Source organism: Triticum aestivum, chromosome 5B (assembly GCF_018294505.1).
Source record: "Triticum aestivum cultivar Chinese Spring chromosome 5B, IWGSC CS RefSeq v2.1, whole genome shotgun sequence".
NCBI classification, from domain to species: domain Eukaryota; kingdom Viridiplantae; phylum Streptophyta; class Magnoliopsida; order Poales; family Poaceae; genus Triticum; species Triticum aestivum.
The window spans coordinates 360,198,116-360,215,314 of NC_057807.1; the positions used below are offsets into that span (position 1 = coordinate 360,198,116).

The window sequence follows — 17,199 nt, forward strand, 5'->3', positions numbered from 1 at the left end:
TGATAGCTTCACCTGGTGTAGCTTCATCTAGCACATTTGGCAGGTGCTCTCTTTGCAAGCTGTTAGTCTCATCGAACCGCACATCTATAGTTTCAACCACTTTATAGTGAAAGAGGTTGAAGACTCTATAGGTGTGCGAATCCTTTCCATAACCAAGCATAAAACCTTCATGTGCTTTCGGTGAAAATTTAGAAGTGTCATGCGGATCCCTGATCCAGCACCTAGCACCAAAGACTTTGAAATAACTAACATTTGGCTTCTTACCAGTCAGAAGTTCATAAGATGTCTTCTTGAAGAACTTGTGAAGATAAACTCTGTTGATGATGTGGCATGCAGTATCAATGGCTTTAGGCCAAAATTTTCTTGGAGTCTTGTATTCATCGAGCATCATGTGTGCCATCTCAATAAGCGTTCTGTTCTTGCGCTCCATGATGCCATTCTACTAAGGTGTGTATGGAGTAGAGAACTCATGTGTGATGCCCAATGTATCAAGATAAATGTCGAGGCCAGTGTTCTTGAACTCAGTGCCATTTTCACTCCTGATGTGGTCTTGATGCCACAATTGGTCATGGCGCGATTTGCGAAGCATCTGAAGACATCATGCACCTCATTCTTATAGAGAATTATGTCACCCAAGTGTATCTTGAATAATCATCAACAATAATGAAGCCATAGAGATGTGTAGTAGTAGTAAGGGTAGAGTAGTGAGTAGGGACAAATAAGTCCATGTGAAGCAATTCAAAGGGGTGTGATGTAGTCATGATTGTCTTCGAGGGATGCTTGGCTCTAGTCATCTTCCTAGCTTCACAAGCAGCACATAGATGATCTTTCTTGAACTTGACGCCCTCGATGCCAATGATGTGCTTCTTCTTCACGAGAGTGTGTAAGTTCCTCATGCCCGCATGTCCTAGTTGTCGATGCCAGAGCCAGCACTCTGAAGCTTTTGCTAGAAGACATACGGCAAGCTGTGGTCCTGCTGAGAAATCTACCATATACAGATCACCACTTTGATAGCCTTCTAATACTAACAATTTTTCAGATTCCATTAGCACAAGACAATGATATTTTCCAAATATCACAATCATATTTAGATCACAAAGCATTGAGACGGACATTAAGTTATATCCAAGGGATTCAACAAGCATCACTTTATCCATTTGTTGATCCTTTGAGATAGCAACTCTACCTAGACCCAATACCTTGCTTTTACCAGTGTCAATGAATGTGATGTGGCTTTTAGTAGATGGACGTAGGGTTGAATCCATGAGAATACTTCGATCACCAATCATGTGGTTAGTGTAGCCGTTGTCCATGATCCATTCAGTGGCTTTTGGAGTCGTACCCTACAGGCAGTTAGCTGGATATGCTTCATCAAGAGTATTGTGAAGCAGAAGCATGTAGCGAACAAGCATATTATCAAAGTTGAGATTCTGGTTGGGCATGATAGGATGCTCGTCAAGAAATCCTAGGACGAAATACATGGTAAGACCATTCTGGCACTTTATCTTGCATCCCACAAGATGTTTTAGGTCCCCAGCATTGGCGTCAGAAGTCTTTGACTTCCGGCTAGAGACCTTTCCCTGCAAGAGAAGTTAATTCTTATTAACCACCCACATCTTCAATGGTGGCTTAGAAGCAATAAGTCTAAGTGCAGCATCTGAGAACTTTGGCTTGGGAGCCCTAGCAAATAGCTTTGCAGGAGGTGAATAATACTTATATGAATATGCAGAAAAGTTCTTAGTTTTGTGAACATAGCGGTTACAAGAAACACGCTCATATTCATTAGTCTGATGATGGTTTTCCTGTAAAACATTGGCGTTAGGGTGACCATGTGTGATCCTCTGTTTGTATGAAGCCTTTGGGCCATATGATGCCTTTGGTCTAGGGTTTGTCTTCTTCCCTAGTGGTGTCATGATGACATTCACGGGAAGCTTCTCAAGACAACTTTTGGGCACCTAGATCTTCTTCAAGGGTGTCCCATTCCTGCAGTTAGTACCAATATACCTGGAAAACACTTCACCATTCTGATTCTTAAACAGTTTATAATTGGCGTCAAAGGATTCATCAATGACAATGGGGTTAGCACAAGTGAAGCCAGATAAGGTGGATGGGTCCACTGAAGGGTCCTTAGTAGCAACCCAAGTGGTTTTGGGGTACTGCTCAGGCTCCCAATAAGAACCATCAACATTCATTTTCCTCTCGAACCCAACACCCTCTTTCCTAGGGTTTTGCTTCAGAATCTATTTCTTGAGGACATCACACAGAGTCTGATGCCCTTTAAGGCTTTTGTACATGCCTATTTCAAGAAATTTCTTCAACCTAGCATTCTCATCAGCAATAGTAGTGGCATCCTCAGTAGAGGGGTTAGTTACCACATCGGCAGTTGAAGATATTGCAACATCAGAGGCAATAGAACATTCAATAACAGAGACGGAATTATCACGCTCAAGACATTTTAAACATGGTGGAACAAATTCTTCCTGAGTAGAACTGATCTGTTGAGCGAGTAGTGAATCATTCTCTTTTTGAAGATCTTCATGAGACGCTCTCAGTTTCTCAAGATCTTGCTTCCTTTGAAGATAATCGTAGGAAAGCTTCTCATGAGAGGCTGAGAGAGTTTCATGACGACTCTCAAGTTCCTCGTACTTAACACAAAGATTTTTAATGTCTTCGGTTAAGGACTGAGTTCAATTCATTTCCGCGTCCAACAGGTTATCGCTTTTATTTAGCAGCTTTTGAATATGTTCCATAGCAGTTTGTTGTTCAGTTGCAATTTATGCAAGTGTCTTATAGCTAGGTTTGGATTGACATTCAGAGTCATCTTCACTGGAGGTTTGGAAGTAAGCATTATGTGAGTTTACCTTGGCACCTCGTGCCATGAAGCAGTAGGTTGGAGCAGAGTCATCCTCATCATCAGCTTCAGCTTCGGCGGTGTGACCATTGTCTTCAGTGTTGAAGATGGACTTGGCGACGAATACCGAAGTAAGAGCCAGGCTTGCCACGCCTGAATCAGACTCCTCCTGAGACTCCACCTCCGCCTCCTCAGAAGCATACTCCTCCTCTGAATCCATCTCCTTGCCAATAAATGCACGAGCCTTGCCTGATGAGGTCTTATTGTGACATGGAGACTTTGATGAAGACTTTGAAGAAGACTTTGATGATTTCTTCTTCTTATTGTCATCAGAATCATATTCCTTGCTCTTCTTCTTCTTCTTCTTCTTTGATTCCTTGTCCCATTGAGGACACTCAGAGATGTAGTGGCCTGTCTTCTTGCATTTGTGGCATGTTCTCTTCTTGTAGTCACGAGATGAAGCCTCATCATTCTTTGAGGTGGATCTTGAAGACTTGCACAAGCGATTCTTCTTGGAGAACTTCTGGAACTTCCTCACGAGCATTGAAAGCTCTTTGCCAATGTCTTCGGGATCACCAGAACTGCAGTCAGATTCTTCTTCAGATGAGGAAACGACCTTAGCCTTCAAAGCACAGGATCGGCCATAGTTGGGACCATAGATATCTCTTTTCTCAGATAGCTGGAACTCATGTGTGTTGAGCCTCTCAAATATGTCAGATGGATCGAGATCTTTGAAGTCAGGACGCTCTTGTACCATCAGGGCCAAGGTGTTGAAGGAGTTGTCAAGTGATCTCAGAAGCTTCTTCACTATTTCATGCTTGGTGATCTCATGGGCACCAAGAGCGTGAAGCTCATTTGTGATATCAGTGAGGCGATCGAACGTGAGCTGGACATTCTCATTGTCATTCCTCTTGAAGCGGTTGAAGAGATTGTGAAGAACATCAATCCTTGAGTCTCTCTGAGTTGAGACACCTTCGTTGACCTTGGATAGACAGTCCCAGACCAGCTTTGCAGTTTCCAGTGCACTCACACGGCCATACTGCCCTTTGGTCAGATGACCACAGATGATGTTCTTGGCAGTTGAGTCCAGTTGCGTGAACCTCTTGACATCAGCAGCGGTGACGCCTTCACCAACCTTGGGAACGCATGTCTTGACGACATACCAGAGGTCAATGTCAATGGCTTCAAGATGCATGCGCATCTTATTCTTCTAGTAGGGGTAATCAGTGCCATCGAAGACTGGGCACGTAGTGGAGACCTTGATTATCCCTGCAGTCGACATAGCTAAAACTCCAGGTGGTTAAACCGAAACACACAAAACAAGGGAGCACCTTGCTCTGATACTAATTGAAAGTGCTAGTTATCGACTAGAGGGGGATGAATAGGCGATTTTTATGAAAGTCTTCAAAACACGAGTGCTTTGAAGACAAACAGGTAATATGAACCTATATGATATGCAGCGGAATGTAAACTACACCAGGCAAGCAATAGTCAAGCAAGCAATACAGTGAAAGCACGAAGACTAACAGCAGCTAGGTAGAAAGGATTAGAATGGAAGACAGTATGAAGCCAGACAGTTACAAGTCTTCACACGGTGAAGTCAAATAGATCGGGCAGGCAAGCAATGACTTCATGAAGACAAACTAAAAAGTGAGGAGGGTAGGGGATAGAACCAGTTGCTTGGTGAAGACAGGGATTTGGTAGCCCAGTTCCAGTTGTTGTGACAACTGTACGTCTGGTTAGGGAGGCTGAGATTGAACTCAGAAGACTGTGTCTTCGCCTTTTTCCCCTAGAGCTAAGGACACTTAGTCCTCGCCCTATCACTCAGGTAAGTCTTCAAGGTAGACTTCCAAACCTTCACAGACTCCATTCACGGGCAATCCACAATGACTATTGGATCCTCAGATCGTGACGCCTAACCGGCTGGAGGATGCACAGTCCTCAAGTGTAACAAGTCTTCAGGTCACGCGGACAGAAAGACTTTAGTGATGCCTAACACTCTTTGGCTATGGGTGTTTTGGGCTTTGTCATCGCAAGGATCTCTCTCTCAAAAGCTTCGGAGGTGGATTGCTCTCAAACGACGAAAGTCGTGCACTAACTCTGAGCAGCCACCAATTTATGGTGTAGGGATGGGCTATTTATAGCCAAGTGGCAACCCGACCTCATATGTCCAAAATGACCCTGGGTCACTAAGGAACCAACACGTGTCCAACAGTCGGATTTCAAACACACGTGGCAGCTTGGCTTGGGCTACAAGCAAAGCTGACTCATCCAGCTCTGGATAAGATTTGCTCTCATTGTCTTCGCTCGAAGACATAGGATTTGGTTGAGCATCACTTCAGTCATCTGACTTTGTTTACTTGGACCCCACTTAAGAGTATGGTGGTTCCTATGACTCAAGAAGGAAGAAAAGGAAACTACGAAAGAAACTATGTCTTCGCACTCCATAGTCTTCAAGTGAATGTCTTCATCGTCATTATCTTCAACGTGAATGTCTTCACGAACCACCATTGTCTTCACACATTTTTAGGGGTCATCTCTGGTAGGTAAACCAAATCAATGAGGGACTACTACCTGTGTTATCCTGCAATTCTCACAAACACAATAGTCTCTCAACCACGTTTGTCGTCAATACTCCAAAACCAACTAGGGGTGGCACTAGATGCACTTACACTTATGCCCAGCGCTCTAGGGTTAACAGCTTGTATTAGGTCACCTTAGTCTGGAGGCGGGCGGCTACTGCAGGCGACAAGTATGGATTGGAAGTGGAAGAGGGAGAGGAGGGGGCAACAGCGACACAGATGGGAGGAAGAGGAGTGCAATGGGGCCGGATCTAGGGTTGCCTCGTCGTCCAGCTTACATAGCCAAATTTGGTTCCTCAGTGCAGCGCCATGAATGCATCTACACCGAACCGGACAAGACACTCATCAAAGTTATAAGTCTTTATGCGGGCTCCGCCTGACATGGCGGACATGTACGTACGCGCCGTGAGCCCCATATCCATCCCGCATATGGGTTGGGTTTGCAGGGCAACAGACAACCCGGGCGTATAGAGCTAGTTTGAGGGGTCCGGTTGGGTGGCAATTTCATGAACGGGCAATCCGTCTGGGCGTATTGGGGGGATTTGAAGGGTCCAGTTGTAGATACTCTTAGGAAGTAGGAAGAATAGCAACATAAAATTATTCCGACAAAAGACAAGCATGAACCATGTTACCATCATAGAATTGTCCGACCAAGCACGAACCCAAATAAATATGGAAGTGTCTCAAACTCGGCCAGATAGGATATAGTTTGGTCTGATTTACATGACATCAGCTGACATCATGTATTGTTGTTGTGACGCGTTTTCAGCTTGTCTATAGGCTCGGGCTAGTTTAGTGTCTATAGGCTAGTTGTTGGTTGGAATTGTGTAGTTTTTCTATTGGATTGGTCGCTACGCTACTTTTTTGTCTGAGTCGCCCATCTCCTTTTATTGTTGTGTCTATGTGCTGCAGGCAAACAAAAGAAAAAAGAAACTCACTAGATGGGCTTGTCACGTGATTTTGGACTGAAAAAAGAAGATCCATTAAGAAGCCAAATTGACCGAGTAGTAACAATAGTTAAAAAGAGAAACAAAAGAAATTGAAAAGGTGCAGACTGACTTGAAACGTGTACTTGCAACCTCATTTGAAAACATATACTCCCTCCGTTCCAAAATAGATGACCCAACTTTATACTAAAATTAGTATAAATTTGGGTCATCTATTTTGGAACGGAGGGGGTAGTTGTGAACCCATTTGAAACTTGTAGTTGCGTCCTAATTTAAAAACTTGCAGTTAGGACCCCACTTAAAAACTTTGAGTTGCCACCCATTTGAAAACTTGCAATTGCTACTTCACTGAAATACTTGCACTTACGCCCTCACTCGAAAACTTGAATTTACAACCCATTTAAAAACTTCTAGTTATGACCCCCACTTAGAAACTTGCAGTTGGGACCCATTTGAAAACTAGCAGTTGCAACCTCACTTACAAACTTGCAGTTGTGACCCAATTTAAAAACTTGTGGCTGCCGACCTGACTTGAAAAGTTGCAGTCACTATCCCACTTAAATCGGCTGCGACCCGACTTGAAAACTTGCAGCCGGTACCCCACTTTAAAAATTGCGGTTTGCAGTTACTACCCCACTTGAAAACTTGCAGGTACGACTTCACTTGAAAAATTGCAGTTTGCAGTTGCGGCCCAATTGAGTCTTTTTTAAAACTTACAGTGTGGCCCAATTTAAAAATAAATAAAAACTTACAATTGCAACCCATTGTGATCAGTTTGATATTGCAGCCCAACTTGAAAAGTTGCAGTTGTGAACCCGCTTAAAAACTTGCAGTTACGACTTGAAAAACACTTTGGCCACATAATTTTTTTGACTATGTAAGCTTAATTGCTGATAGGAACTTCACGTGCCAACCAAATAAAATAGAAAAATAAATAAATGTAATGAAATGAATGGATAGAAAAAATAACTAAGAAACAATGCATGGAAAAAGAACAAAATCATTTGAAAATAAAATTATTAATAATAATAGAAATAACAAAGCAAACAATGAAAAGAAAAATAGAAACGGTGTGGAAAAAGCAAAAATGAAAACGCAAGTTCTTTTTAGTAAATGACCCTCACGTAGAAACAACCAGATCAAAAGAAAAAAAATCAGCGACATAGCACATAACCCAACAAGCATCGAGAGAAACAGATAAAGTCGTGGAGGTGAAGATATAAGAAAAACTCAGCTCGACACAAAAGAAAACTAGCAAGTCCAAATAAATATGCTTTATCAATTTAATACTCTTATATGTACGAAGAGACTCCCCGCATAGGGAACACGCTGAAAGAGTCCCATTTCACTTCTCCACTTACAACACAAACTGATCTCGCCAACAGCTCGCTGTTAATGTCAACATGCGAAGTCTATCTACATTCATCAGCGAAAGATTCAGGATAGCCAGAACACAGTGCCAGAATGACTGCTTCATTCCAAGATATCAACAACTGCAGCTCATAGGTAGCCAGGAAGGGTTGTCGTCCGCCAATCTCTTTTGAGATTACTCACCGACCTTGAGCAATGAGAAGGAACTGAGGCAATTTCTTTGTGATTACCCGCCGACCTTGAGCAACAAGGCGGCACTGAAAAAGGCGGCAGCACATTCAGAATGTCAGTGATTCAATTACGAATCTGAATAACTCAAATTCAAATTGCATCGACTTGGGAGTGCTTCAGTAATGTCACAAAGTGTTCTTTAAAGTGGGAAGAAGACAATCAAAATTGATAACAAAACGAAGTTCAAAAGAGAACAACAAACCTGACATAGTGACATTCCCTCAGTCTTCATGCTAATCCAGTTTCAGCTTTCTTAATTTCAAATATAAGTTCCGTCCAAAACGAGATAACAAACTTTTCTGCAGAATCATCCATAAGAGATACAAGGGCCTCCAACATTCTAGGTGCATCTACATGCTCTTTGGTTGATGCAATAACATACTCAACAAACTCTGCTATTTCCTCGCCGAAAACTTCAATCGACTTCTCTGAAACCCAATGCCTCATTCTCTCATGCAATCCATGCTGCAAGAAAAAAAGTGTATTTGATAATATAAGAATGAGATGGGAGTTCATATTTAAAACACAGTCTGCAAGGCAACAAATTGACTGGTTCTCATTTCGAGTTTGCCTAATTCAGACATCTTTTTCAAGTATGGAAATTTAAAATGGAAAAAGGTAGATAATTCTGTTTCACCTTATCATAAATTGCCCAATTAACATCATAAGCAAATAGTTCTTCCTTCGTCTTAGGGATAGCAGCAAGCAACTGTTCTGCATCCAAAGTTTCCTTGTTCCCTAACTTGGATGTAGCTTGCAATTCAGAATTCCCCTTTTCTCCTGGGGCACTGCTGTTCAGCTTATCTGAGACTAGCACTTGTACAGATACAATGCCCTTACCTTCACCATTGCTCTTATGAAACCCATCTACTGTCCAACGAAGCAAGACCAAAGTCAACTTCAAGGTAGCTACACTATGGAGAAGGTATTGTAAATTAAGAAACGAAAAATACACTCACTTTCCCTGCGCTGACGTTTCCTCTCGTGTTCAATTGTAGATTCAGGCTCCATGGGAACATACATTGATGATATTGCATCAATTTGCAGAGAAGGCTTTCCAGCTGAAATCACTTCTTTATCTTTCCAACCTTGCAAACAAACAACTTTACTTTCCCCTAAATGTTCCTCTTTTTCACGTTGTCTCTTGCTTGTCCTTTCCTCCAGTGCACCACTCCTTGTATGACCATCGCCTTTCTCATCACTCATGCTTGTAGATGCCTGAACAGACTGAATTGGTGAACCCGGAAATTTACACCTCATTCTCTCTTCAACCATACTGTGTATCGTTTGCATAGCAGCCATATCAGTTTCATTGGCCTTCTCTTCTGTAGTATTCTCATAGTATTTCTGAAGGTGCTGTCTCGTGGCTTCATTGACATTAACCTGTTTAAACCCAAAAATAAGCATGGATCAGAACAGAATAAGCATTTCACAAGATTGAACCCCGGGGTGTGCAGACGGAAGCTTTACTTTTCTAATGTTCAGGCAAAAATTTGCAAAAGAAATTGAAAAGGTTTATTTTTTTCAAATGCAGGTTCTCCTACGCCATTAGCTTTATACAAAAATATTCCAAAGGTGGCCAATTCCTCATTAAGAAAGAAGAGCATAGAAATATTAATGCTTGTAATGAAAGCTGCAAAGTCACAGTTGATTTCTAAGCACGATAACATCAACGGAAGCAACTTTACAAGGATAACTTCCTTTTATAGACAACCCACTGTAATCAATAAAATACTAAGATGATTTCTCAAATATTATCAGAACTTTGAATATTATATGATTTACACTACAAATGTTTTAAACAACAATGCGGAAGAATAGAGATCATTATTAGTTCTGTCAAGCCAATAAACCATCATTCACTATTAATTAATTAATTTAGTCTAACAAAACTTTCCACCGATGCCACTAGTTTCAAAGCAAATTCAGTTTTTAAGACCTTCTAAGAGCACTATCATTCCCGTTAGGTCCAATTACGCACATGCCACCCCGCCATCCATTTAACAACTAGCGCGACATGAAATAATCAAAATACCCTTAGGTCCCCACATGGCAGAGCCATCTCTCCACTCACTGGTGCATGGTCCCCACTACTCCACCCGAATTCCCCAAGTCATCATGGCTCACAATGGCAGAGCCACCTCTAGGTGACCCAAGGCGGCTACCCAGGCTTGACCCACAAGCCTCTATTGAAAAGACATGCGTATTAGAGCTTGGTAATGATGATTTTATAGGCAGATTTTCATTGACCTAGAAGCAGTTAGGCTTTGCCCAAGCTCCCGCGACTGGCTGGCTCCGCCACTGATCACATGGATGTGGGACTATTCACCCAATTCAATTGTTGAATTTATACTGATGTTAGCACAATATTTTTCAAAATGATGTAAATCCACAAGAGATATGTGATGTACTACAAAAATCATAAAATAAATTGCCAATTCAATAATAACATATCTAACTAGGGCCAGCTCCTTTCCAAGAAATCATACATCTTAGTCTGTACATTTATCTATGGATGTTGCAAGCATAAATGACATGTAGACCAGTACATACCAACAGCTCTTGACCATCAATTCTTAGTTTGTTGAGCAACCGCCATGCACGAAGACTGCCTTCGGCAGATTCAAAATCACAAAAGCCAAACCCAGTAGGAGTTCCATCAATTGGATTTGTGACTGGATTCCAACTTTTTACAATTCCACAGACCTGTAGCAAAAATAAGGCACATATACACATCACTATCTACTCCATTATTCCAAAGCATATGTCATCTAATGCTTCACAGCTTTTCCTTTTATAAACTCCAATTAACTAGCTTTTATCTATAATAAATATTATGTAACATGCTTTGCCAGAATCTAATAGGTCGATACAATCTTAAGAGATCAACTTATGAGCTAGGTTGTCAGTACTATAAGTTCACAAGAGGCAAATTTAACAATATACCTGAAGAAGAGAAAGAACAAAATCATTGTCCACTGTTGATGCAATCTTGCCAACATATACTTTAAATTGTGGCTCATTAACTGGAGGAACAGGTGCGATATGAGGTCTAGTCACAGCTCCAGGACCAAAATCAGTAGCTGGAGGAACAGGTGTCATAGGTGGTCTAGTCACGGCTCCATGACCAAAGACGTTAGCTGGAGGAACAGGCGCAATAGGTGGTCTAGTCACAGCTCCATGACCAAAAACGTTAGCTGGAGGAACATGCGCGATAGGTGGTCTAGTCACAGCTCCAGGACCAAAAACGTTAGCTGAAGGAACAGGCGCGATAGGTGGTCTAGTCACAGCTCCAGGACCAAAAACGTTAGCTGAAGGAACGGGCGCAATAGGTGGTCTAGCCACAGCTCCAGGACCAAAAACGTTAGCTGGAGGAACAGGTGTGATAGGTGGTCTAGCCACGGCTCCAGGACCAAAAACATTAGCTGGGGGAACAAGTGCGATAGGTGGCCTAGCCATGGCTCCAGGACCAAAAACATTAGCGGGAGGAACAAATGCGATGGGTGGTCTAGTCACGGCTCCAGGACCAAAAACATTAGCTGGAGGAACAGGTGTCATAAGTGGTCGTGGTCTTGTCACGGCTCCAGGACCAAAAACATTAGCTGGAGGAACAGGTGTGATAGGTGGTCTAGTCATGGCTCCAGGACCAAAAGTTCCATCAATTACCGCTGGCCACTGATGTGATAACACACTAACAGGATGATATGTGTTGCTTGGACGGAAGCCTGGAAGACCTGCACAGATAGGATACTGTTATATATACCTAAGGATCTACTGTAGAAAAAAACATTAAAAAAATCCGCCTGCCATATTACTAAGACTTCAGCAATCCAAACACATAATGCATGATTTATCCTTGCAGACAAATCAACTTGGCGACCAAACAGAAACAAAATAACTTATAACTAGTTAACTACAGGAAATGAGATTATGAAAACATCATTCAGCATAGACATGCAAGTAAGTTCAGTGCAGAATAGCCCGAGATAAAACATTATACTGCTCTCATAGGTTTTCTTCACAAAATTCAGAGAGATCGTACATGACTGCGAATTTGTAATACATTACCCAGTATAAAGAAACTGATAATAAATACTCCCTCCGTCCGGAATTACTTGTCACGGAAATGGATGTGTCTAGACATATTTTAGTTTTAAATACATCCATTTTTATTTATTTCTGCGACAAGTAATTCAGGACGGAGGGAGTACCTTGCTATCAGTACAAATAATCAGCATTGTGTTTATGAAGTTTTCATATTTCTGCAACCTGGAGGCAGATTTATGTAGATATCCAAATTTGAACCTAAACAAACACAGTTGTTTGTAGCAATTATTTGCAGAACTCGGAAAGATCATGGTAACATAACCAATGTACTACAACGTACGAAATATTTACAAAATGCTTTGCTGTCAATGGCCTCTCATTAAAATGGTTGGGATGACTTGAACATAAAAAATGAAAATAATAAAGCGCACATTTTGGAAATGTCACAATTGAAGTTTGCAAAAATCCACAGTACGATGATGTACGTAAACAACATGCACACTAACTCAAGCAAAAAGGTAAGTTACAGCATGTAATCAGTTAGACCACCGAAATACTATGCACTGCATTTGATTTAATGTAACAAGACAGACAATAAGCATTACCAAACACATCAAGGTCGTGGAAGCAAACCAAAACACACCAAAGGTCGTGTAAGATCATTAGATCTTCTGAAACAAACAAGGCTCGCCTTTCTCGTAAGGCAGTGCATCAGGGCACAGCCAATACTGTTACAGAGAAGCAGTCAGTCAACGATAAAATTGTTAATCATAATACAAATGCAGCCATTTCTATATTCTAAAACCAAATCTCCACCTGTAAAAAGGACAAATCACTAGAATCTGAATCAGTCATCCGTCCCTTCTAAATTGCTAAGTCAGTTGCAAAAACTGAGTTCGGCAAAAGCGATCAACAATGTTCGTCGCAATAATTAAACCTACCGAACGGGTTAAGGGGGGTGGCTGGGTGCGGACGGAATCCACCCGGTGGTGGGGGCGGAGGCTGGTATTCGCGAGGCCCACGGAAAGCGCCGGGTGGCAAGACGGGCGGAAATACCAGCGGCCGCCGCGTTTGGTAGAAGGGCGCCGGGTACGGCGCCGGCCGCGGAACGCCGGGGGGCTGGAAGGGGCCAGCAAACGCGATCGGGGCGGGGTTGGGCCTGGGGGTGGGGGTCGCAGCGTTCATCGGTTGGTTGGGTTGGGCGGCGGCGGGTGGGCGCGACATGGCGGCTACCAGTACCACGGCGGGGGCGGAAGCGGGGAGGCAGCGGGCAACAAGAAAGCGAGGGCAGATCTGGAGGAGAACACTCGGCGTGCGTACGAGAACTAAGAGGGAACTCGGAGGGAGGTTTAGGTTAAATCCCCCACGCTTCCATGGTGGCACGGTATTCTCTTCTAGGTCTACCCCTTTAGGGTTCTTCACCCCCTCCCCGCCATGTTGCACCCCGCGCCGCCGCCATCCCCATCCAAACCAATGTACCGATGAATGCCGCCATCCCCACGGCCAGGCTCAACCCCACCGCGATTTCGTTTACTGGCCCCTTTCAACCCATCGGCGATCCGCCGCCAGTGTCGTACCCGGCGCTCTTCTGCCTCATGTGCCCCGCCTCGGTATTTTCGCGTCGTCACGCCGTCCGGCGCTTTCCCCTGGACCTCGCTTGTGCGGGGCTTCGTCGAGTGGATTCCATCTATGCCCAAGCACCCTCTTCCTTGTATGGTTTTTTCCGTGGGATTTGATACAACTAGGGATACTCTCAATCTGATATGAACACAACTCACTAGGGGTGCTAGCCTTTTTATAGACAGTGATTGCTTATTATCAATTAATGCATGACAATCGATGAGCGTATCTCGCACGTCATCGTGACATGTTGCAAGGGTGTCATTGGTCAAAATCTTGATAGCGCGCCACACATTTAGTGATTAAAAGGGGGAGAACATCAAAAGGAAAATTTAGAATTATTGACGTTGTTTCATTCTCCTTGAACCTCGTGTGAAGCCCGAAAAAGAGCAATTACTTGTTTTAGGAAAACTTATAATTCTCACTAAAGATAGAAGCTACGAGGAGGCTAGTGCTAGGCAAGAACACGTGTGCACTTTTGCTATGATCTAAGCATTTCATAAAAAGTCCAAACTCGCTATAAGTCTAGCATGCTAATAGTTCGGTATGTCACATCTCTAGCCCTGACCTGCTCCATGGTCAAGTTGATTAGAAATATAAATGAGATATTTTGTGCACGTGTATGTACCATTGCAGGAATGTTGTTAATGAGTGTAGTATTGCAGGAATGTATGTATGGGGGCAAGGGTTTCATCAAAGTTCAAGCCTTCAACTTGGGAGAAATCTTGGGCCCCTAATCTTGCCTTGTTTCTAATGATCACTTCATACTCGTCTTTGCTTGTTCTTGAAGACTCATTTGGTTCTGATGATGTTATAACCCTTTTCGATTGGCCTCTTCACAATGACCACATCTTTATCACGGGTGAAGTTGTTTAACTCTTCTTGCATGCCAACAACCAATCTGATTCCATCAAGGCTTGTTGTACCTTAAGTGGCTCAAAACTATAAATAAACGAGAAGCGGGCACAAGAATTAATCAACCGTTTACAAGTGACTACCCTTGTGACAATACACTTAAGACATTGTCAACTTGGACCCGGCCGGACACTAAAGGCATGGAGGAAGGTGGATCTTGAGGATCTTTGTCATCACTTGAACCTTCATCTTCATCTTGTTCATCCACGGTTAGAGCTTGAGATTCATCACTTGATGTACTTGCTCCATCTTAAGCTTGATCATGTGCTTGATGATCATGAGATTTTTCGTGATCTTGATCTTGCACAACAATTTGGTCTTCTTGATGATCTTGCTCACTCTAGTGTGGAGGGTCTTGTTCTTGTTATTGGACGTTGGGTACATCTTGAGCATTGTGGTCTACGTGTGGTGTAAGTCTTGATGGTAAAACGATGGTGCTTGAGGTTTCTTCATCATTGATGTGAGCTTGCTCCATGGGGAAAATGTCACCAATGCATGTAGTCATAATGTCTTGTAGATGATCCTCATCACCTACGTCACCACTTAGATAAACTTTATCTCCATGGGAGACATTGAATTCATCAAACATCTTGTCACAAGTTTCCTCGACACATCTCTGGATTTGTTTAAGACCCTATAGGCATGAGAGTTTGATCTTTATCCAACAAATATATCCTCAAAATTTAGCCAACGGGTTCCCTTGCTGAGAAGCAAACACTTACAGTCGAATACCCAGAACTATTTGGCTTTTGGCTTGTTCCCGGTTAAGAAATCATATGATGTCTTGTTCAAGTACTTGCGAAGGAAGATTCGGTCCAACAAGCTATGTTGATGGCCTCAGCCCAAAATCTATACGGCTGTACTCATCTGACATGGACCTTGCCATCTCCACAGGTGACCGGTTCTTCCTCTTGGCTACACCATTTATGTTGAAGGGTGTAAGGTGTGAAATATTCATGCCTAGTCCCCTCATCACTAAGAAATCCTTACAGGGTGTAATTCTTGAACTCCGAGCCATCGTCGCTTCTAATTACCAATAAGACTTTGCGAACTTGCTTTGAGCTTGCTTGCCAAATACATGAATGTCATCTTCACCTCGTCCCTGAACTTGAGAAATAACACCCATGTATATATTGAGTAATCATCAATAATGAATATACCATACTTCTTCCCTCCAATGTTATCCCATGATGGAGGCCCAAAGAGATCCACATAGAGGAGCTCCAAAGGCCTTGAGATTGAAACAACACCCTTGGGAGTATGCTTTGCTTTATGTTGCTTTACAACTATGCTTGCACTGCACACACAGTTTTTCAGAAAAGAAACATCCGTTATTCCAAGGATGTGCTCATTCTTTAGGAGATTTTTGGGATTTCTCATACTGACATGGGCTAGCCGGCGACGCCATAGCCACCCCTTATCGGCCTTGGCCATTAGACAGATTTCTTGGAAAGTGCTCTATTTCAAGAATTCAACCATGTTAAGGTTGTCATCCATGTGTCCAACAAAAGCCACTTTGGAGGGTATCTCTTCTAAACATGCTTGAGCATCCAATTACAAGCTAGAAAACGACGATACATTCTGTTTGGCATAGATTAGTGCCTCTCTCGATGCATGTATTGCATATAGTTGCACCGATCAAACTAAGGACACCTTTTGGAGGCAGATTGATGAGCATTTTCAACGCAATGTGAAGATTCTCTCCAGTCGAACACAAGGTTCAGTCCGAGGTTTTCATAGTACAATTCTAAACTGTTGCAACCAGTTGTGTGGTTGTGTTGGTCAAACTGAACGCCCCCTCCGAGTGGAGTGCCAGTAGGGGAGCATTCCAACTACATCCAAGCACTACACAAACAAAAAATCGGGAAGAATGGCAACAATCTCTTTACTTTGTTGCATTGTTGGGAAATGAGAATTGGGCGAGATGGAATTAAAAAATACACCAAAGGGCGGGATTAAGCATGTCCTCTTCCATTGGATCTTGATGATGATGAAGAGTTTGAGTTTTTTTTGTGGGGTAGCTTGAGGTTGATAATGATGATGAGAGAGATAGAAGTCTCACTCAAAGACAAAGAGGCCTAATAGGAGGAGTGCACAACGAAGACCTTCACGAGATTATACCCATATGTAATACGAAGGTGGCGTGTCCACAGTTGAGGACTCTGGTTGCTCTTGTAGTACTAGGGGTAGTGTTGCTGCGCTCAGCGCCTATGTATCCAGCCTTGAGTGTGTGCGTGTGTTGGGGTGGCGTGCGTTTGTATCTGAGTTGTGGTCGGACATTGCTTTATATATAAAGCGGGGCGAAAGCCTTTTCCGGTAATACGACAATGAACTATTTTTGATGATATTCTCATGGAACTCTTGCGCGATATGGTTTGAGTTTACATTCGAAACATAATTTAACATTTGAAATGTTGTTAATTAAATAGTGATTTTGCACTAGATGTGAAAACATAGTTGAAAGGTTTGAGAATTTGCCATAGTAGAAGGAACAAGAGAGTCCATGCATAAGAGCGAAAATTTGTTGAAAAGGGAGCCTGAAATCGAAAGGCAAAACACATGTCCAAATCAGACCAAACTACACCAAAGGGCGGGATTAAGCATGTCCTCTCCCATTGGATCTTGATGGTGATGA

General features: G+C 42.7%; 1 protein-coding gene across 5 annotated transcripts; it reads right to left on the reverse strand.

The window, feature by feature from the left end:
• Positions 1 to 7,632: 7,632 nt before the first annotated feature.
• Positions 7,633 to 13,429, reverse strand: LOC123111854 (uncharacterized). Of its 5 annotated transcripts, none has more exons than XM_044532739.1 (8): positions 12,846 to 13,192; positions 12,635 to 12,757; positions 10,929 to 11,716; positions 10,536 to 10,688; positions 8,942 to 9,365; positions 8,620 to 8,852; positions 8,185 to 8,447; positions 7,633 to 8,008 (listed from the first exon to the last, which is right to left on the reverse strand). In XM_044532739.1, the coding sequence occupies exons 2-7, from the start codon at positions 12,690 to 12,692 to the stop codon at positions 8,211 to 8,213; spliced, it is 1,893 nt and encodes a 630-aa protein (XP_044388674.1). In that variant the 5' UTR covers positions 12,693 to 12,757; positions 12,846 to 13,192; the 3' UTR covers positions 7,633 to 8,008; positions 8,185 to 8,210. The 5 variants fall into 5 exon arrangements, with proteins under 5 accessions (XP_044388674.1, XP_044388675.1, XP_044388672.1 ...); XM_044532740.1 differs by having other exon boundaries at positions 12,971 to 13,179; XM_044532737.1 differs by lacking the exon at positions 12,635 to 12,757 and having other exon boundaries at positions 8,620 to 8,849; positions 12,971 to 13,429.
• Positions 13,430 to 17,199: the final 3,770 nt, after the last annotated feature.